This window comes from Salarias fasciatus, chromosome 1 (genome assembly GCF_902148845.1).
Source record: "Salarias fasciatus chromosome 1, fSalaFa1.1, whole genome shotgun sequence".
Classification (NCBI taxonomy): domain Eukaryota; kingdom Metazoa; phylum Chordata; class Actinopteri; order Blenniiformes; family Blenniidae; genus Salarias; species Salarias fasciatus.
This window is the reverse complement of record NC_043745.1, coordinates 13,161,053-13,183,144: the sequence shown is the minus strand read 5'-3', so window position 1 is coordinate 13,183,144 and position 22,092 is coordinate 13,161,053. Positions and strand designations below refer to the sequence as shown.

The following is a 22,092-nucleotide window of genomic DNA, read 5'->3' as shown; positions in this document are numbered from 1 at the left end:
GCAGGGTCATTGGAAATGTATTAAATAAAGTGACTTGATGCTGTACCTGGCATTTGTAATCCACAAGGCCTACATATTCCAGGTAATGCCTATCAAACATAATCCTACATGACTTAAATGCCCTTCACCTGGATAAGAAAAATAATAAAAATCCATCAGCACAAAAGGGCACTGACAAGGTGACAGGCTAGGAATATCAGCACAAGGAGGAAAGGTGCTTTGAAGGGAAGACGCCGCTTCCTATGGGCATCCACATGTGGACTATAAGCACATTTTAATATTTATAATTTTAATACAAAAACCAGATTTGCATTGGAGAATAGTAACTATTTACATTCCTTCATGAGTTCCGTAAAGAAAATGAATTTACCAGTCAAAAGTTAAGTTTCATGTCACAACTTGCCCCGAGGTAGGATTTTAAAAAAGTATTTGGATAATGAAAGTTCACACCTTGATTCAAAGAAAGACACTCTCGAATAAAAGAAAACATTTTTTTTAACCACATGAACATATGTGGAGCAATTTGAATGACAGAGATAAAAACACATTCAGCAGATAAAATGACTGATTTAGAATTGTACGCAGGCATATTTGTCTTATGTGGCTCATACTAGTCCAACAGTGATACCAAATTGTTGAAGAATTCACCAGCATGCTGTTTATTGAAAGCTGTCGGTAGCTGTTGCCAGTGACATAGCCTCTGGGGTTTGGCATGATAGATAGCAGCGCTTTCTGAAGAGCTCAAACCAATTGCAAGTCTAAGAATTTGTTGTAATTGTGCAATATAAAAATAACTTATTCCAAGGAGCTAAACTGCTCCTATTGCTCACTCTGCTTTTTAGAAATAAGATTACTATTCAGCTACTGGTCTGCCTGGTGCACAGACTTGTCAACTTAAATGTGTCTGTAGTATATCACTTTAAAATGTAGCTCTCTTCATAATATGATTACCAGGCAACACACATTGTACCATCTAATGAGATTCAGTGTAATGTTGTCTTCACTAAGGCAGCAATGTTCACTTTGAGTTGAATTACAGTTTTTCAGGGTTGTGCTTTTAAGCTAAATTGCAAGATATGTTGCATAATAAGACAAAACACTCGGATGGTTAGGTGATATGGACTACATTTATTTGACTCAATTAATAGTTGAACAATAGTTTGTGGTTTTTGTTTCTTTTTGTTTTGTTGTTTCATAGATTGGGTGGCTGAGTGTAAATAAAGGCTCAACTTATGCTAATCTGCAGGGATTTGGTACCTTCCAAGGTGTAGTTATGTACCTGAAGTGATAAAAATAAGCTTTTAAACCAGGAAACAAAAAGAAATATTCAGAGAGTCAAAATGCCACCTTTATTATTTTGCATTTCTGCAGTGGGTAAGTGCTTTTCCCTTTGCATCACCTTCAATCAGTGTGTTGATTTTAGCAACTGTACCTTCACTTCAGGCTGAATAGGTGCCAATTTGCACTAAGCTTCAGTGCACCTTAATGGTGGGTCAAAAGGTACATATTTGTGTCCATTAGGGGCCTGTTATCTGGCAGCAGAGGGGAGAACATGCACATTCAGGACCAAAAAAACACTCCTCTTGTAACTCTAATTTTGAGTTTGTGGTATGTGAAGCCTGCATCCAGCGGTGACTGCAATGACTCTGTATCTATTTGCAGGCACCAGCACACCCCCAGGCATCGCTGCCACAGCCGTGCCCAGCATAGCCACCCCTATCGGGGTCAACGGATTCAGTGCCCTCCCGCCTCAAAGCAATGGGCAGCCCACATCCGAGCCCATCTACACCAATGGTATTCATCCTTACCCAGGTGAGACAATCCAGGTTTATATAAAGAAAACATGAGATGTATTTGTAGCTTCTACTGGCTTGAGACTGTTGCTTTGACCCCCACGGCAGTTCATGAATGTTTGATTATTCCAGCATTGTGCTCAGTGTGAATAAAAACACCACCTAATTGCCGCAACGCAAGTTCAACATGTCAGTGGTGACAAATAGAATCATATCAGATAATACAGTTTGAAAGTTGACAAGAGTCTTTTTAACTTCACACCCCCATGACATCTTTTTCTGATTTGAACTGGAGCGTTTGAGGCTTGAGGGTCAATCAACAGTGTCTTTGGCAGATTTCTGAGAAGTCGGGCCCAGTATCATGATGAATCCATCAGTTCATCCATCAGTCAATTATGGTTAATTTGATGTGTCTCGGCTCGTCCTCAGCTTCTTAATGCTGTCTGGGACTGATTCCTGAAGAATTGACAGACACTCACTCCCCATTTCTGCATTATGCAAAGGCAGCTGCAATTGTAATGAACTACAAAGTGGTTTGTTTGGCATGTTGTTAATATTTGATGCAAACATCTGCGGCGAACAGGCATTTTGAAGAACTGAAAGATATGACAACCAAAATTTTTCCCACTCCCTGTGTGATCTCACCCCCCGATGCTTCTCTCCAGCTAAGCCAATTTTCTGCTTCGCTCTTTAACATTCCGTCTCTGTCTGGCTTCGTCTCCATGTCTGTCTTCACCGTTGTCCACCTAATCTCATTCCCTTTCATTTGCCTCCCTCCCTTTCTGTCTCTCTGCAGCACAGAGTCCAACGGTGACTGACCCTCTCCAACAGGCTTATGCTGGCGTCCAACACTACGCAGGTGATCTGTCTCTCCTACCTCCACGACTCTCTCACTTCCTCCATCTGTCCCTTTGCCTCTCCCCCTCTCGGTTTGTCACATCAGTAGGCACTGTGACAGGTAGAGATAGCCAGATGACCGGCCAATTTCCTCCTGGATTAGGCTACTTTACATTAGGATTGCGAAAGGATTTCCAGTTGACTTGATAATAAACCCACACAAGGAAAAAAAAAAAACTTAATTCCGAAAGTACACTGAGAGCTGAGGATTTCAACCTGCCACAGCCTCCGACAAGAGATATGACACAGACCTCTCACAACCACTGCTTTGTCCCTGACATCAGCTCTCATTAACACAATGTTAGTCTCCCTCTCTTTCTTTGTGTCTACTTAGTTGAACTGCACCCCACTCCCCTTTTGCCATTCTCTTTGTGTAGTGATCCACCAGCCGAACGAGCCCAGGCTCCCAGTCATAATGCAATTTATTTATGCAATGTCTAGAGGACGCAAAATGAACAATGGAATAATGATTTGAGTTTTGTTGTGTCAAATATGAAAATGGAGATGTGAAAAATTCCACTCTGGTTCTCCCTTTGCAACAGCAGCCTACCCTGCCGCCTATGCGCCAATCAGCCAAGCGTTCCCCCAGCAACCAACCATCATTCCCCAGCAACAGAGGGAAGGTAAGAGCGAGCAAGCGCGCCCACCCAAGATAAAAGGTGATAATTGCCATGTTCCATTCTAATGTAGCTGCGCTGCTTTGAATTAGCGAGGGAGGGAAAAAGCTGGCTGGGGAAAATGTGAGAAAAAGGCTCCCCATTTAAAGAGAAGAACATTAGCAGTGAGATGGAAAGTTACTCTGTCATTATTCAAAAACTGCACTAATTCAAACTCGCTGCGTTGGACTGCTTAATCAGTCCATTACAATGTGTTTAAGTGGTTATAAATATTCATCAGATTAATTAGCTGCATGCATAATCATTTATTACCATTCCTAGTGTAGTGTTCATTCTTATGCCACAGCATCAGATGTAATAAAGCATAGGATATACTGTGATGGTAAATCATTCTTCTTGATGCCATTCGTCAGACTCAATGATTCATCCATATGATTGTATGAGACAGCGTAGAGTGGCATGAATATTCAATGTATGGGCCTGAAATTGAGTGTTTTCAACATTGCCCTGAGGAAAAGTTAGTTTATGCTTGAATTTTGTCAGTGGTGTGGGTGCACGCCAGGGTCAACGTGCAGAACAGTTTGAATGAGGACACACACACACACACACACACACACACACACACACACACACACACACACACACACACACACAGGCACTCACTTACACACACACACACGTCAGCAGCTTATTCACTTCACATGCTGGCACAGTTTCACACAATAGTCTCAGTCCTTAAGGAAACCACATCGCCCAGTGATACACTAGAACATTTTAATCATTAATAAGAATTACAGAACTTGCGGTAGTGCAAACACAGACAGGGATACACAAACACACACATACACACATACACAGAGCTATTCTTGGTTGAGCCAGTGGCCTGTCTGAGTTCTGGCCTCCTCTGGGTTTTGGCTGCTGTCCCAGCCTGTCTCAGTCCACTGCCACTGTCTGCAGCCCTGCCATTTAACAAGAGACATCTAAACCTGAACACACAGTCACAGTCGAGCCTCAGCTTCAACCTCCCAGTGAAAGCTAACAATTTCAACAATGCATTCTATCAGACTGTGTCTGTGTGTGCATGTGTCAACCAAGAAAATCCTTCCAAATCCCAAACTATAATTTTAACCACCGGTACGCTTTGAGAAAATGTGCCCTTCTTACTTTGGCAGAGCATCTTAGACAGCACGGTGTTTCATTTTAATGGTGTATTGCAACAAATTCGAGAGCAGCAAATGTGATTATGCGTTGCATCACAAAGTAATACAGTGCTGCTGCTGCTGCTTTACCCATAACTGTGAAGGAAGAGTGCCTTCCATATTAATTGCTATCCCGAAGTTATTTCCTGCATATATATTTTTGGTCACTTTGCTCAGGTCAAAACGTAAGGTAATTTGTTTACAATAATAAAATTCACTTGGAGACTTCAATTGGGATAAACACATCACCACTAAGTGTAATTGAATGGGCAGAATAAGTTCAAGGCGGTACAAGGTGAAAAGCTTGTTGCATGATTGAAGTCTGTGTGTTCGTGTTTGTTTGAAGTGGTAACAAATAAACAGGCAGATGAGATTTAGCCTTGCGTTCCTCGTTGGCTGAATTTGCGAAGGCCATGATTCGTTTGAGACGTAACCTTGAAACTAGCCAAGAGATAAGCAAGAAAACCCTGCATGAAACTGGCCAAACCCTAAGTGAAGATGGCTTTCACAAACTTTTATGTGCTTTTTACTCGACGAGAATATAAAGAAGCATTAGCCCTGTGAACAACCATGAGAAATGTATTAGAATTAATTAGTACCGACAGACATCGTGGAAGTAAATGACCTTGCAAATCCTGCATGAATGATCAAATATCCCATATTCCTATACCAACACAAACATTTGTGGCAGCCAGCAGTGTGCTCATATGCAGCAAAACACCTCAGGTAACCAATTTCTGTGCGATGTCCTTGATAGCCATTCCCACAGAAAACGAAAATGTTCATTTTCGTTGCGCGCATCATTCATCTTCATCAAAACATGACACCTGCTTTCAATACAAAGAATCCCCAGCTGCCAATAATTTGGCTGGAGAGGGTGGATTGGTATGCCAGTAGCAGCTAACTCAGCCTCCAGCTGGTAGTCTCAGACCTACTTGTAGTTTCAACCACAACAACGTTTTGTAAAGTAGCATTACTTGAGGCAATTCAGCTCCCTCTGCAGTCGCAGAGGCTTTATATAGCTCTGTAACATGTGGAACGGTATTACTAAAGCTCCAAACTGAGCTTGGTATTTGAACTTGCATAGTTCAGTTTAAAATTGAAAACCGAGCGCTCCGTGGAACCAGTGTGCTCTGGGTAAGCGCCGTACTGATTAGTCAGGATGCACTTGGACAACATTGTGCATGTGTGATTATTTTCAATGTGACTTTCTTATGAATTTTAAGTTAATTGGAATGAAAAAAAATAGAGAAAATGTAGACTCACTGATGGTAAAGCTTGAAGGTGATGTACTTAAAAGCTTTATTTTTAAAGGTTAACATTCATAAGGTGATAAAGTAAAAATACACTGGCAGGCAAGAAATATGAGATTTCATACTCACTCACACGTCCAGTTAAATATGACTTATCGCTTGACACAGCTGGTTGTACAGGATTTATTAAGTGTCAATCATCAGAAGAAAAAAAAATGGTATGTTAATTGAGAGGGCAAATGTGGAGCCGGCCCCCAAAAAAAAAACACGTCGTATTTGCTTGAAGAGCAGCTGTTGGAATGCCGCTCTATCAACCAAATTCATTGTTTTAATGGGAACAATTCATCCTAATGTGGGACACCTAAACCTAAAGAGACTTAACTAATATTCAACCTTTGGATTTTGTCCAAAAAAAAAAGGAGGGGATAGCGAGTGTGTGTGTGTGTGTGTGCGTGTGTGTGTGTGTGTGCGTGCCTGTTCATTGTATCTCTCTGAGGCATAGCAGCACTACAGCCAGCCACCACTGCAGCCCCTCTTATCAGCCTTCTCACCAGACCCAGTCTCATCTCGTCATGCTATCACCCTGAGCAATGAGACAGGAGAGGAAGCTAGCCAGGCAGCCAGCTGCAAGCTTACTGTCCCTGAGTCCATCACATCTCTCTCTCTCTCTTTCCCACTTTCTTCCTGTGTGTCCATGGCTCGCTCTCTCGCTCTGTTTCTGCCTCTCTTCAGTTCATTCTTGCCTTTATCCTGATTGGCCTGTACAACATGTGGCAGCTGGGTGGATGAGTGCGGAGGGATGGAGAGAGATTGGAAGACAGTCCTACTGTCACACAGTAATTGGGGCAAAAACTTGGCTTATGTCTTAATATGCGCTCTGCCTCCTCTCGCTGTTTCTCTGTGTCTCAGTGCTTCACTTTCACCACATAACCATCTCATTCTCTCAATCAGCTCCCTTTGTTGCCTCCGTCTTTATCTCACTTTATGCACTCTTACTTCCCTGACTCCTTGTTTTGTTGCCGGTCCTCGTACTGTCTCTGACATAACTGACAGCTGTGTATATCATGAAGTTCCTGCGCTGTGGCTTTTTTATTTCCCCGAGTTGAGAGGCTTTGGAGGAACGGATGCAACAACTGAGTAAATGTGATCGTACAACACTTGAAAAGGGGGATTAGGCTGTGTGTACCCTATAAATGCTCCACTAACATTTGTGCCAACAGTAACATAGCGGTGTTTACACAGTTCCTGCGTTGCAAGATTCTTGCCATGATTGCTTTTCTTTCCAGCGATGTTATTGTGGTCAAGCCTCCCTGTAACTCTCTCCCTCTATCTCTCTGGCCCTCTCTCTCTCTCTCTCAGCGGGTATCTCCTGTTTATGTTAACCCTCCTGTTGTCTTCCTCTCACCACCAGGGCCAGAGGGTTGCAACCTGTTTATTTATCACCTGCCCCAGGAGTTCGGAGACGCTGAGCTCATGCAAATGTTCCTACCTTTCGGCAACGTCATCTCCGCCAAGGTCTTTGTGGACCGAGCAACCAATCAGAGCAAATGTTTTGGTAAGTCAAATACAGATAGTGGAGGGGAAATAAGATAGATATGCATTACTAATGAAATGGCAAAAGTCACAAGGTGGCTGTGTTTGGTAATCCTCCCATGCCCCTTGTTTCTTCTGCACAATTAGTGTTTGCTTTTGCGTATACTCCCAGTGTCGGTCCTAATCAAGCTGCAATTAACATTTTAAAAGTGGCGTTACATGCCACTGCACAGCGGGGTGCAAGGAGGGAGATCGAATAGCAATGCTCCCTTGGTTCGTCACGCAGCTGCAGGAAGAAGGTGGAACTCTAATGGAAAGGAAGGAGGGGGTGGCAGGTGGGTGATGTGAGAGGGCCGATGCTGTAATCACCAGAAATCACAGAGATCGACCAAGCCATGAATCTGTCATCTAGCTACTGACCCAAGCATCTTTCCACTATTGCCTTTTTATTTCTTTTTTTTTTTTTTCTCCACCACACACATATTCATCACCTTCTCTATCACAACGTTCCCGAGACAATTAGTATCCATCTCTACTTCTCTGCGGTTCCCAGCCTCCATTACCCGAGAGAAAACTATTTTTCCCAGACCCCCTGCAATCCTCCAGCCGGGCAACCCAGCAGCATCCCGCCACCCCCTCCTTCTCCTCCCCCTCCTCTTCTCTCACCTCCCACACGGCAAACCAGTTCATCAGGGTGGAGGCGGTGCAGGTGGAATCCATGGGCTTAAAGAGATAATAATAGACTGGTGTGGGCCATGCTGTTGATTCAGTTGGACAGCAGCACCCAGGAGACAGGCAGAGAGAGAGAGAGCGAGAGAGACAGAGAAAGACTCGCAGCATTGGCTTTCTTTCACTTTCTCTTCAACATGGCATGTCTATGAGGCTCCCTCTTCCCTCATCTGTCTATCTCAGGTCTCTCTTTCCCTCCATCCCTGTGTGTGTTCCCCTCTAAACATATGCCTCTCACTATCACCATTCGTCAGTCAACAAGGGGGAAGGACAAAGGGGCGGCGGCCTCATCAGTCTCACCGCCGTTTTTCCACGGCTAGTAATTAAGATCTTATTAGGGGGAAAGAAAGCAATTTAAGCCATGATTTTTTTTTTTTTTTTTTTTTTTACCTGTATGTCTGTCATTTTTTCATATCAGCAAACCCACTGCTCTCTTTGTTGGACATTGCTAAATTAGGATGAAAATGCTTTCGATTAAAGGGAAAGAGTTATCAAACAACAGGGAATTTGGAGCATTTCATCCTCAAAATGTGGAAGTTCAGCCTTCATGGAGAGGAGAGTTGCTTGTGAAGAGACGTGAAAGGCTGCACAGAGTAAATAAATATAAAATAAATATATGCTGGAGGTTTGGATGATGTGTCAATTGGCCTTGCTCATGCTGATGTATGGATAGTTCACTTTTCACTCATCTGTGTAACAGAGCTGAGGGAAGAGAAACAGCTGACAGTCGTATTGAAAGATGGAACAAGGAAACTTTACTCCTAATATGAAGCCACTGTCCTATATATCCACATTCACTTTGAAAATTTCCCTTATCATCCAAAAACAACTAACAGTGTCGTCCACTGTACCGCTGCACCTAAACACCCACCAACGTTTAAAAATGCTGTTAATATTAATAACAATCTGAAACAAACAAATACTTTAAATTCCTTTTCATGGTCGATGGTTATCAGCAACTTTCAGCAGGAATATCGACGTGGCCTCATTTCTCAGCAGCACAGGTGAGCTGCATATCTGGAGTTTGTGAAGAGATAATTAAAATACATCATTCTTTGAGATGCAGTGTTTACAGAGAAGTTGGGAAATCTGAATATGATAAAAAGGTCACTGCAGAAGCACTCCAAGTGTATTCTGATGAAAAATGTAAATCTGGAGTAGGACTTGGAGTGGACTCTTGACGGATGTATCGCTGTCATTCCAGACACATGTCTATTATGTGAGGGACATGAGATAAAGAAAACAGCACTGAAAAAATATTTTTTCTTTATACAATGAAGAGAAATGAAGCAGAATTCTGGTATGAGGAAGTTTTTGATGAGTAGTAAAAAAAATACGTACATAGAAAAATCTTTACTTCCTGAAGACATTCAGTGAACAATTATCTATATCCAGACTACTTCATACTGACTTTTAAAAATAATCAAAGCTCACCTTGTTAAGTGGCATTAGCGATATGGCTTAAAAGCTTCAGGTCCTCTGAGAACATGACACAGTTGAAATGGGAATGAATCTGCTTTATAGACAGGAGATGCTCACCTGCAGGGTTCTGAAAGGTGGATATACGTATAGTTTTTGTTCTGTTTTTTTTTTTTTTTCTGCAGTTGTTTTGAGTTTAGGTTTGGGAATGTTGGCATGTGTGCTCCAGACGCGATGTGGACTTATTTGTTTACGAAGCAGACACATCTTTTAATTGAATGATGGACATGTGAATATGTATATGAACAATTTATAATAACAAGATGATTAGTTTAAAATACACACACACACACACACACACACACAATATAAATATATATATTTACAGAGTGCTGCTTTTTTAGAAATATTGTACAGAGAACACAATAACAAAAACAATTCTATCAGAAAAACAGCTTTTCAGAACCCAATGTAATAATAATGTAATCATGATAATTTCAATTATGAACAGAGGTGTGGTAAACAGCCTTAATGTTAATAGGTATGTCAGCTGAAGTCCTGTTTTATTCGGGATTACTTGCCAGACTTTAAAGGTCTAATACACGATTTTCTCGAAAAGACGAAGCCCCAAGTCTGTTACTCACTTTTTGAACAACGCGCATGCACCAGACCATCCGCCCGGCTCTCCTGCTTCTCCCAGGAAACGCGCAAGTGTACGAGCGCGACCTCCTCTTCTCCGGCGTGCACGGCTCTGTACAGTTTCTGCGATCCGCCTCGCTCATAAATAAAGCTTTTTTTCCGAAACAGTTACAATTTCATTATGTCAGACTCGCCATCGGTCAGTAGTAGCTCAGAAGCTCACGGCTACATAAACACTCTGAATGCGCATGCGTAAAAGGGAGAAGCTGATTGGGCGCAAGCACGGAGAACCGCCTTACGAAAGCAGCTCGTCAGAATGATTGACAAACAGACCCACCAATTATTTAGGTGATCCACCCGGAAATCAAAATGTTGTATTACACCTTTAATGAATCATGCCTAAGAAAAATTCTTTTAGATTGCTACTGACTCCTAAAAAGTTCAACATCAACCGAAATGTACTTGTGTGACAAAATATAAGGAGCATTTTACCTGAATGTGCAAAAGTGACACTTTCCTTCTTGGTGGTGGTCAGCCCTCATGTATTTGGATTTGAGAATAGATTTATTTCTTGTGTTTAATCCAGTCAGCTCCTCAAGTAGCTTTAATCGCTGTGAGAGAGAGAAAGGTTGGAACCTGCCCCGCGAATCGCTCCCTGTAAACAGTATACTGTATCCCACTTCGCGATATTTGATGTATTTTAGCTTTCCAAGTGGGGTGAAAACATCAGTGCCGCTGTAATCTCCGCTGCACAGCCAGGTCCTCCACTTGCATTTTCCCCACTGTCACCCAATAATGTTTGCAACTTTGTGTGTGCTTTTATTAAAAATGCATAACATTACAATGCGTGCAACATTCTGCTGATATGGATGGCTGCGGTGAGAGCCATACCTCAAACACGAGTAGCGTTTGGGGTATTGAGTTGCAAAGCGCTGCACACTCAGTGCTGCATCAAAGATATGAAATGTCAGCCAGTTACTTTGTCTCCGGAAAACAGCCGAAATGAAACGCATTCAAGTCCCGCTTCTCAATTATTTCATCGCGCACAGACCGCAGCGCTGAAGAGTTTGCGGAGCAGTCTTTGTCCTCTTCCTCTCTGTACTCTGACCCCCAGGAATCCTATCACCACCTTTTGGCATGTGGATGTAAATGTGAGGTATGGAGATTCATTAAAGTCGCGGATAGGGCGAGCGTGGGCGCGCTGGCAGGATGGGGAGTGGGGGGGGGGGGGGGTGGTGTGGGTGGGGGATCACTACCAACTGACAGGCCCTTCCCCGCTCAGTTTGTTTAAAGGGTTTGTAAAAGCAGCAGCCTTATCTCACCCGCACTGACAAAAGCCTGCCCTCTCCCCCCAAATTAAATTGGACCCATAGCAGTGTGATCAAATCAGCTGGCAGGCGGAAAATTCCGGCCGTCAATCACACAGGTGTCTGATAAGAGCCGGCGCGGAGTCCCGGCGTGGAAAGCTGTGGGCTCATTCCGCCTCGACACCCAGGTGATAACTCAGAGCAGCAGGCACCTCTGTCCGACACACCCTGCTCCGAGCGACTCGTCGCGACCCGCGCGCCCTTTGCTCTTTCCTCCGACACGCGCTCGGTCACACACGCCAACACACACCCGCCGCCACTCCTGCGAGGCTCAAACACTCAGGTAACGCTCACAGACGCTTCTCTGCTCTAAAAATCCACACACGACACGAGATTCCTTTTTTTCTCGCTAATCTTTGAAGACCTTTTCATGTTTTTTTTTTTTGTTCTTTGTTCAAGTTAAATTCCCAGTTTCTAATGGCTCCTCTCCGTTTGATTTTTAATATCTGTGTTATTAGCCTTTGTGGTATTTTATGTAATCTTTTTAATTCAGTGATTTTCAATTAATCTGCTGAAAAGGGAAAACAAAGACCTATTGTTGTGTCATTGTCGGGAGTTAAAAGGAGTATTTTCCCTCTCTTTTCTTTCATCTCGCTTGCCTATTCCTCCCATTTCATTCCCTCTCCCCTTCTCATCTTCCTGTTTCTCACTCCTCTTTCTTCTACACTGTTTTTTAATTTTTTTAAATTTTTATTATTATTTCTATCCCATTTCCCTTTGTTGTGCCACCCATCTCTCTTCCCTGTCCTGTTTTCTCCTCTCAGGCTTCGTGAGTTTTGATAACCCGTCCAGTGCTCAAGCCGCTATCCAGGCCATGAACGGCTTTCAGATAGGAATGAAGAGGCTGAAGGTGCAGCTAAAGCGGCCAAAGGATGCCAACCGACCTTACTGACTCGTCTGCTGTCCATACCCAGGTACAGTTCCACCCATGCTGTAGCAAACAGCCCAAACCCTGCCTGTCCACTTCACTTGCGCTACATGTGAGTCCACTGCCTCCAGTCTCGCTATGAAAAGAAGAACATACTTTCAAAACTCAAGATAAGTAGAATTTGAAACAAAAAAAAGTGTTATTGAAAAAAAAAAAAAAAAACACTGAAAAAATTGTTATACTCAAGTATTCCCACTTGAGTGTTTAATGAAACAGGATGACTCATTTTACAGTTTTTAAATGCACTCCTACCCAGTGTTTCGGTCCTTATTTAAAACAAGTACCAAAGAGTTGATTTGTGTAAAGTGCAGAGGGCAAAAAGGAAAATATTTCAGTAGGATTCCAGTATTGTACCAGCCGATAACTCCTGATACCATGTGATCCCCTTAAGATCCATAAAACACTAGTTTTTTTTTTTAAATCAATCACAAAACAAGCACTATTAATCTTGTCTGATTTTTTTAATGAACCTCTAATTTAGTTATTTCTTTATTTAAACAGAAAAGCCCCTTGGGATATTTCTATCAAGATAACAGTAAGAGCACAGCACAGTGATTGTAAAAGTAATCTTAAAAAAAAGCACAATTTATAGAAAAGAATGCTTTAAGCAATAAAATGACAACATAAAACACTTCTATTGAGAGAGAATATGGTAGAGAAAAACACTTGCAAACAGATGAATAAGACTCCAGAGATTTTACAATTTTTTTATTTTTTTCAAAGAGATTAAATTTATTTTTCTAACAGATCTGATGAGATTTGGTGTCACAGACAAGATAGCTTAATTTCTCAGATTAGGTCCAATCTTTGGAACAACCAATTGTAAATTGTTTGAAGATCTAAAATTGTACTTTGTTTTTAATTCTACTTAATAACAGAGAATTAATAGGAATTTACCACAGAATCAGGCAGCTACCACATGGAGAAGATGAGATTAACTTTGAAAAAGGTGCAGAACACGCCGATTTAAAGCTCCACAGCTTCTAACGCTAAAGCTTCAAACCCTTTGAATACTTGCATTTCTGCATATCCTGTCACATTTGGACAGCATATGGAATATCTGTTAAGATAGTTGACAGGATTTTTTAACATATGTGTCATGTTTGTTTTAAAAGTTTTAACAGTGGGAGATTTGGTTGAGAGAGGAAAAACGTGTGCAGTTTTCTGAGATGACGAGTATTTTAAAATTCTCTTTACAGCAGAGTCCACTTCGATTCAGAAGTTACACTTTACAGAGAAACATTAGTGGTAAGGTAGTATCGAACTACACACCAGCTCACACAGCGGCCTGTGGAGGGTGAAGCCAGGCCGTCCTGTTCACCTTCGCACCTGCAGGAAGCGCAGGGGCAAATTGATGACATCATCAATACACCGCCGTGCATAATCACCTGCCGGCCGGCCGCCGCGTCCAGGAAATCGATACCAGTTGTTAAGCTACAAATTTCTAGAACCAAATAGCAATAATTCCTCTCCTAAAATAGCTCAGCATCGGCCTTCTGTCAGCTTGTGACGCACTGGTGACCTGTGCAGGAAGGACCCTGCCTGCCGTGCATGACTCCATGACCCGACGCTGAAAAGCAGAAACCAACACTGGCTCATTCACCTAAAAACGGCCCATGTTGTGCCATTCTTCATGAATAACTATCTGAAGACATCTATTTTTGTTTTAATAAATAAAAGAAAACCATTGCGCAGTCCTTCAACCTGGAGCTTAGCACACACAGGGGATGTCCACAAACACAAGTCGCTTTTTACACGTCTAAATAAGGCATCAAATATTACTTCTTTTATTGTGCGTTCCTTCCTTCAGCATGCTCAGTGTTGGGTTGTTTTTCAAAATACGATAAAAAAAACAAGAATCTAAAATTAACTAATTCTTCTTTTCACAGCGGATGAGGGAAAATAAGAGAGAGAACTTCATACAATATTCAAGTTCAACCAATTTCCAAGAAACACTCCATAATAAGTGGTTGAATTGTTGAACAGTGAGGGATTTGCAACTGGGGGAAAAAACCACCAAAGGCTCTGTTATCAAGCTCAGATAGATTGTAGGTCACCAAAAGAAAAGAACGGAAAAAGAAGAGAGTGTGGTTTTTTTTTTTTGAAGACTTTAAAATGAAAAGGATAGTGGAGATAAATATGTCTATGAGAGAAGTAAAAACAGTCACATCCAGTCAACTTATCACAATTTCACAAAGGTCACATTATGGACTACACTCAGTCTACCAGGAATCTGAAACCTTTACCATCAAAACAGCCATTATTCCCATCAAATAACATTCATCTGGAGAAGCAAAACATATTTACGACTACTCAACTTTTATATGCTCCTAATTTTTTTTTCTACTTTGTCTAAAACTGCTGTTCATCATGGAATTGTGAAATGAAAAAGCTTCAATTATGAAAGCCTCTTTTGGTTCAGCTCTTTCAAACATACTGTTTTTGTTTTTAACCGTTCTCTGGAAAAGACACGGATAAACCAGCCTCATTTGCAGTGAAAGCAAATGAGTATGTCCACATTGAATTAAACCATAATTACCTCCAGGACCTTTCCTTTATGATCTATGATTTATCTTGATGGATTTCGTGGTTAGGGTGCTGAGGCTGGGGTTAGAAACGCAACATTAATCACCTGCAGAGAACGGAGCCAGGCAGGTGACAGAGTGTAAGATATGACATTTATTTAGTTGAGGAAATGTTGAAACAATTGATTCAACCTTTAAAAACAAGAGTCCCAAATGGAGGGTCACGAGGAAAGCTCTGCCACAAACAGAGGTTGTGCTACAGATCAGATTAATCAGAAGAAGCGTGATAACAAGATTATGTGTCATTTTTATATTACCAATAGCAACCAAATGAATTACCTAATAACAAAACCTACGGACAGCCACTTATTCACAGGGTTAGGGATTCCTTCGGATGCCAGCGCTCTGCCAATTCACGCTACACAAACTATGAAAACAAATAAAAGCAGGGAATCAAAGAGTAGGAGAATACAAACGTCGATCATTTCAGAGTGAAAGCCTAGAAGAGTGCTTCGGTGTCAAAAGATTAAGTATCACATTATTTATTTACCAGAGAACTCATTTAAAATTAAGATGAAAATAACAGTTTAGTAACGAGTACTTTTCTGAAAGCTGAATGTGGCTCCAGCAGCAGACAGGAGCAAAAAAAAAAAAAAAAAGGAAGCTTTTGGCACCTTTACCAAAAGTACATTTATGCCATTTTGCAGTCAATATCCAAATTGGAAGAACCCGAAAGTTCTCCCATTTTCTCTACAGTACCGGGTGAACATGAAAAAGCAAAATCTTTCCACTTGTTAAAAATTTGGATTGTACCCAGGAGCTCCGGACACACCTTCAGTCCCATCTGCCAACTGCTTACCAATCCACTGAGGACTCCCATTCTGTTATTTAACAGCTGAATTTAAAACGAAGGACCACCATGAGTCAAGGACAAGCTGGTGCAATTCATTTTTATTTATGATTCAAAAAGCGGGGAATATTTCATGACTGGACTGAAATTTTCTCAGATCACAGAATGAAAGACCATTTCTGCTGGCGAAACACACTTCACGGTAAAACAAATTTAACAAATTTGAAATCATAAAACCCAATTTCTCAACAGATGAAACACAATCTTGAAAAACCTATTGGCCCCATTTGTGGTGATATATTAGAGCCTCAAGATACTTTCATTTGTCAACTGTTCCTCGCTCCTAGATACTTAGAAAGGCATAGCTTTGATGCAAAACAATATAAAAAAAGACTGTGCTTAAAGTAGCGCCATCCCTCAATAGACTAATTTCACAGTGTCACACTTTATTCAAATAATCATTGCCCATCTGTTACAAACGCAGCTGCCAGTGCAAAAATAATATAAATGCATGCTCTCCACACCCAACTGGCTGGACAACTTTTCATTACAATAACATAAGCCCGGATTCTGCTCCCATAAATAAAAGCAGGATGAAACCATTTATTTGTTTTAGATTTGACTCTTTAAAAGCCACAAGATGACATTAATGGAAGGTGGTATGCAATCCAAATGATAGATGCGCCCTTTATCAATTCGCTGATAGCATTTGAATAGAGCTATGGCCTGCTAATTGAGGAGAAGCTTTCAAAGCAGACACACTAAGAAGAGAAGAAAGGGGGAGGGGGAGGGGGGGTAATTTGATTTAGCACATCAATGTGGGACGAATGGAAAATATCCTGCAACAGCACTGAATGACAGGGCAGTCATTGAGATATACTCAGAATGCCTCCAAGTAAAGACATTTCCCACAATAACATCGTGTCACTTCACCAGGATGTGTGTGCGCGTGTGTGTGTGTGTCTGAGACTAAGTGTGTGTATGTGCGTGCGTGCGTGCACTTTTCTTTTTCATATCTGCCTTTGTCTCTGGTTCGGTTCAATCCGTCTCTCTGTTTTTTGTTCTGTTATTACACCACTTGTGTTGTTGAGTTAAGGGAAAACCAATGAACCAAAACCAAGACCAATCCACGAAAGCATTAAAGAAAAAAAAAAAACTAAATACACTAGTGGGGCTTCTGAAGCCAGCTCTGTTATCATGGCTCCACATTGACAGATTCATGCACATCATGAGGGATCTTACACCGACAAAATGCATCTGCCTGATTGCTTTTCATATATAGAGCACGTTGAAACGACGGATAAAACACTGGCTGCTGAAGCAAAAGACAGAAACAAACAAAGTTTGACTGTTTCACATCCCAAATTCCCACTCAGCTGTGTTATTTTGATGACAAACTTTGATGAAACTTGAATGATGATTTTCCTTCTGTATTCCTTATAGGTAAAAGCTTCATTATGTAGATGACTTCAGACGCCTTTTTTCCCCTCTAACTCTGACAATTTTGCTTTGAAGTTGAATTAAAAACACGATCAGACAGCATTCTCCTCTGCTGGTCTCAGGAGCCCTGCTACTCTGAAATTGCGTTCTGTGTCTTAAAGATAAACTCAATGCAAAAGAGGTAAAAAAAAAAAAAAAAAAACAGAAAAAGAAAGCCAAAGCGCTCACTGTACCTATGCCACCCTCATAGCAAACATTGCGAGGCAAATCCAATTACTGTAGACAGGACAAGTTTCTGAAATATGCATTTCTGCCATAAGGGTTATCTTTGTGAATATAAAAAACATCAATTCAACCTTTTAACCTGCAAATGTTGTCAGTCTGAGAATATTTCACCACCACTCGGAGGCATAAAAAAAGGCCTATTTTCCCTGTGCTGAAGATTATTTGTCCTGTTATTTGTGTTTTACTTGTCATTTCGTTTTTGTCAGTTTTATGGTAATAACCATAATAACCTCATTTGATTTGTCAGGCAGAATAAGGGAGTGTGTGGAACAAATATGGAAAGGGTGCTTTGAATTCTGACTTGAGAAAAAAAAAGAAAATCCCACTGTGTCTTTCCTTCTTTTGCACCCCCACCAACCTGGCAACCTGACACGGCCAAATCACAGTGTGAGGTGGCCTTTCTCCGCTATAGCCACACCCCCCCTCATGGGGCCAAGTTCCCACAGCTGTAAGTTGAACCCATGGTGTCATTTTCTTTTGGATGACGTCATGTGGTGGGACTGTGACTGCGTTGCATGACGTGGCGTTGGTTGATATCTCTTAACTCTATCTCTCTATATTCTGCCCTCCTTTTATATATATCCATATATATATATCTATATATATTGTACATTGGAAGTTTGTGGAGTGCAGTAATCGAAACCTCTCTTGGCTGGTACCTGTAACTGACGTGCTGACTGGTTGGTTGATTATAACTGGAAGTGGCCTTTGACCCTTTGTGCTATTGTACCGTGTGCCCTTGTGATGTTTTACTTTCTCTTGTGGGGTTCATGTGTATGGATGTACTCTTTTTTTTTTCTTTTTTTTCTATTTCTCTATTTCTTCACATCCACATCAACAGTGCATTTTCTCTCGCAGCAAACTATGAGTGTTTTTCTTGATCATTTTAAAGTCTGCATCCTTGCAAAAAGGACCTTTTTCTCCTTCCAATCGACAGCTGTTTAGCTGAGAGATGGCCAGGATGACCCTATGTTTGTGTAGCCAATTAAATCTCCACCGTTCTCACAGAGAGCACAGGCAAATGTTGACACTCCACTTCTCTGTGGATTCCATCTGCACAGGGAGTACTTTTGCGAGATTGTTTTGTTTGCCTAACATGAGAATCACTTCCCATTTATTTATTTATGAGGGTGCAAACCAATTACACCGTGATAGAAGAGCTGCAGGCACCGCTACACACTCGCGTGGCCAAAATCCGTCCAGCGCGCAGACATACTGTACACACAGACGTGTGAGCAAGCAGGGTGCGGGAGAATAGAACAAAACACAAATAGGAGTATTTGCAGCCAGGTTGCTTGTCTTAGTTTTTTTTTTTTTTTTTTTTTAACTCGGATTGTGCCGCCAGACAAATTAAAGCTTGTGTGCAAGATCATAGTTAATCTATAAAGAGAGAAGGTGGCAATCAGATTCACAGCGAAAAAGGTCCTTTCTTTGCTAGTGAGTTTGTTGCAAACCCCTCCGGGCCGGCCCTGATAAGAGTTAGCCGTTTCCATCGAGCCAGTTCGGCTTATTCTCTCAGGCGCCCTGCAGGTGACTCTCCCTCCCGCGGTCTATTCAGTGAACTCAGGGGGGTGTCGAGCCAGGCGAGCCCAGGAGGGAGCAGGGTTTTCTTTGTCATATATATATATATATATATATATATATATATATATATATATATATATATATATATATATATATATATATATATATATATATACATACATACATATATATACTTTTTTTTTTCTTTTTCTGGCATCAAGTATGCCTCTTAACTGCTAGGTGTCTTTTATGGAGCCACCTAAGTAGGTGGTGGTGTGAAAGCAGGGTAGTGGGGGTGGGCACAGTGGCGGGACAAAAAGCTTGTGTGAGGGGTGGAAAAAAAAAAAAAGTGAAATAAATTCTTTATTATCTGACAAAGTTGGAGGGTGAAATACTGTAGTTGTGATGTTTTCAAAGAAGCTGTTTACTTGAGAGACAGAGAGACAGAAAAGAGAGAGAAAAAAAAGTATTTTTCGAAGCCACTGTGTTTTTCTTCTGTGCTTGGGGGAGAATTGTTAGTGGCTTATAAAAGAGGGCATCTGTAATCAAGACCGTTACTGCTTCATGTCGCTTAATGGCCGGGGCTCGCTTTGGCACACATAAGAAATGAGTTTGAGTCTCTGCTTCCCCCCATCTAAAAAAACAGATCTATTATGAGATGATAACAAGCTCATTTACAGGGACGGAAAGGTAGAACAAAGAGTGTCTGGGCACGTGTTCCCATCACAAAGTCAGACCCTTTCATGTTCGCTCCCGGAGAGTGATTTGCTGTGATTTCGTAGTCTTTCTTCACCCACATCATAGCTCACAACATATTAGGGATGATAGGCTGTAAACTAGATCTTTCATATCCAGAGCTCAACGGCACGGACACATTTAGTAACAGTGCAGCACATCAAGTCAACAAACAAAGGCAAGGGGGGGGGAGATGCTGGATTGCTTTTTCATGGAATCCTAATTAGAGGCTGTTTCTCGAAAATTGTACTTTTTTTGTGTATCCTTTTTTTTTCTAGTCATTGTAATCATTGCTCTGTTTTAACACTTACACAATTACACACACACACACACACACACACACACCCATACACACACGTGTCTTGTTTTCTTTATGTTCCCTTTCATGTTCGTGTGCACTTTGTAATGAATTGACAAAAAGATGAATGACAGCAACATCTCAGGCAACATTTCCTCGGTTTTTTTCCCCCTCGTACACAGGGAAGCAGTCAGTTTAAATTAGGCCGCCCATGGATTAGCGCTGTCACAGTGTAGATGTCTGTTCCATATGGTTAAAACACAAATCTCCCACCCCACCTCTAGCCCACTTATTTCTGGTTGTGATTGACACACTCCTCCTTTTTTTCTTCTCCTCCCCGTCTGTTTCTCATGCTGTTGGCTGTGCCTGTCAGTCTGTGTGATAACCAGGAGCCAGCAACCCCGAGCATGTTTGCCGCAGCCTCACTGAATCCACTCTCCTTATTCTCCCCCCATCTTTCTCTCTCCCTCTCTCTCTCTCTCTCTCTCTCTCTTTCTCCCTCTCTCTCTCTCTTTCTCTGTGTCACAGGATGAAGGGCCACAACACCTTATTTCCACAAGTGCAGTAAAAGTACAAAGACTTCTTGCTCTGCTACATATCATGAAGGAAGGGTGGTCCCTTGATCCTCCTGGAAAGCCGCTGGAAGATTGGGTGACTGAGAGAAGGATCCCAGAGTTGTTGTTGTTTTTTTTTTTTTTTTTGTTTTTTTTTGGTTCGATTATTTATTTTACTTTTTCCTTTCTTCGCAAATGCCTCTTTTTTTCCCTGTTTTGCTTTGGCATCTGTGGAAGAGGATTTTTTGCAGAGACCAACTTTTTGCTGCTGTTTTTTAGACATGATGGGGAAAAGAAAAAAAAAAAAAAAAAAACCTTTATAGACTCATTATGCTCAAAGCATGCATACCGACACAGGATATAGATAAACACACACAAACAAACCAAACACACACATGAAAAGAAGCTACACTTAAAAAAATGAAAAATGAAAAATGAAAAAAAAAAAAAACTTACTTTGTACATGTATAAATACGTGCAAATGCCAACACAAGTACTGAAGCAAACTCAAACACACACGACACACACACACACACACACACGCACACACACACACACACACACCAGCCTGCTGCCATTTTGGTTTTTGTGCCTACACAGGTGTTGTGCTCTGTGACAGGGCAAGCTCTGGATCGAAAAAGAAAACAAGAAGAAGAAGAGAGAAGAGGAGAATCCAGGATAATTTACATGCATCATTCCTTAGGAAATAGGGACCAAAGGACTAAACGCTTTTTAAAAAGAATATAAATATATAAATATATAAATATATATTTAAAAACTCATACCTTGTAGCTGCAAGTATAACAACTTACTCGTAGTCAAAAAAAAAAATTCATTAAATCAATATCCAGTGGCCTACTGTAAGTATGATTAAAAGAAAATGGAAATAATGTATTAAAAAAAAAAGAAGACATGGAATCGTAGTCTAGGGGCTGACCTTTTGCTCTGGATGCTGATTTAGCACCAGGTTGTATAATAGTAAAGTAGAGTAGTAAACAAAAAAAAAAAAGAAGTAGATTTGCTAACTTTTTGCTGTTGTTTAAAAAAAAAATACTTGAAGTCGTAATGAAAAGGGGGTGGGGGGGCAAAAGAACGGGGGTGGGGAAGGAAGACGTTTGTCCTCCCCAATAGGTCTCTTTCTCTTGGATGTTAAGGTATAAGCCACTGGATATCTCGCTCATCATGATGTATAAGTTTCTGCACTCTCTGACAGATATGAACGGACTGTTGTGGACAGAAGAAGAAGAAGAAGAAGAAGAAGAAAAAAAAAGCGTGACGACGGGAAAAAAGTGTCTGGACTCACACCGATGTCTGTGCTGGACAGGGTGCAGATGTTTAAGGCTTCTCGCTAGCCTTCGTGTTCAAGCGACAATCCACTGTAAAGACCAAGTAAAATGGACATGGGGTGTCTTCTGATTTTCCCTTCTTTTTTTTAATCTTTTTTTTTTTTTTTCCTGTTTTCTTTTCCTTGACCTTTTGTATTGCAACGTGAAGTGTGAATTACGAA

At 41.2% G+C, this 22,092-nt stretch overlaps 1 protein-coding gene across 7 annotated transcripts in view; it reads left to right on the top strand.

The window, feature by feature from the left end:
- celf6 (CUGBP Elav-like family member 6) overlaps positions 1 to 21,845 on the top strand; it is a 156,460-nt gene extending 134,615 nt beyond the window's left edge. For 5 of the 7 annotated variants that reach the window (XM_030097611.1, XM_030097584.1, XM_030097601.1 and 2 more), the window contains exons 8-13: positions 1,663 to 1,812; positions 2,590 to 2,652; positions 3,233 to 3,313; positions 7,171 to 7,314; positions 12,211 to 12,360; positions 20,560 to 21,845. In XM_030097611.1, the coding sequence (XP_029953471.1) occupies positions 1,663 to 1,812; positions 2,590 to 2,652; positions 3,233 to 3,313; positions 7,171 to 7,314; positions 12,211 to 12,338 (566 nt within the window). In that variant the 3' untranslated portion in view covers positions 12,339 to 12,360; positions 20,560 to 21,845. Of the gene's footprint in view, positions 1 to 1,662; positions 1,813 to 2,589; positions 2,653 to 3,232; positions 3,314 to 7,170; positions 7,315 to 12,210; positions 12,361 to 17,860; positions 17,923 to 20,559 lie in introns of those variants that run through there. The other 2 variants (XM_030097593.1, XM_030097569.1) reach the window with 2 other exon arrangements.
- Positions 21,846 to 22,092: the final 247 nt, after the last annotated feature.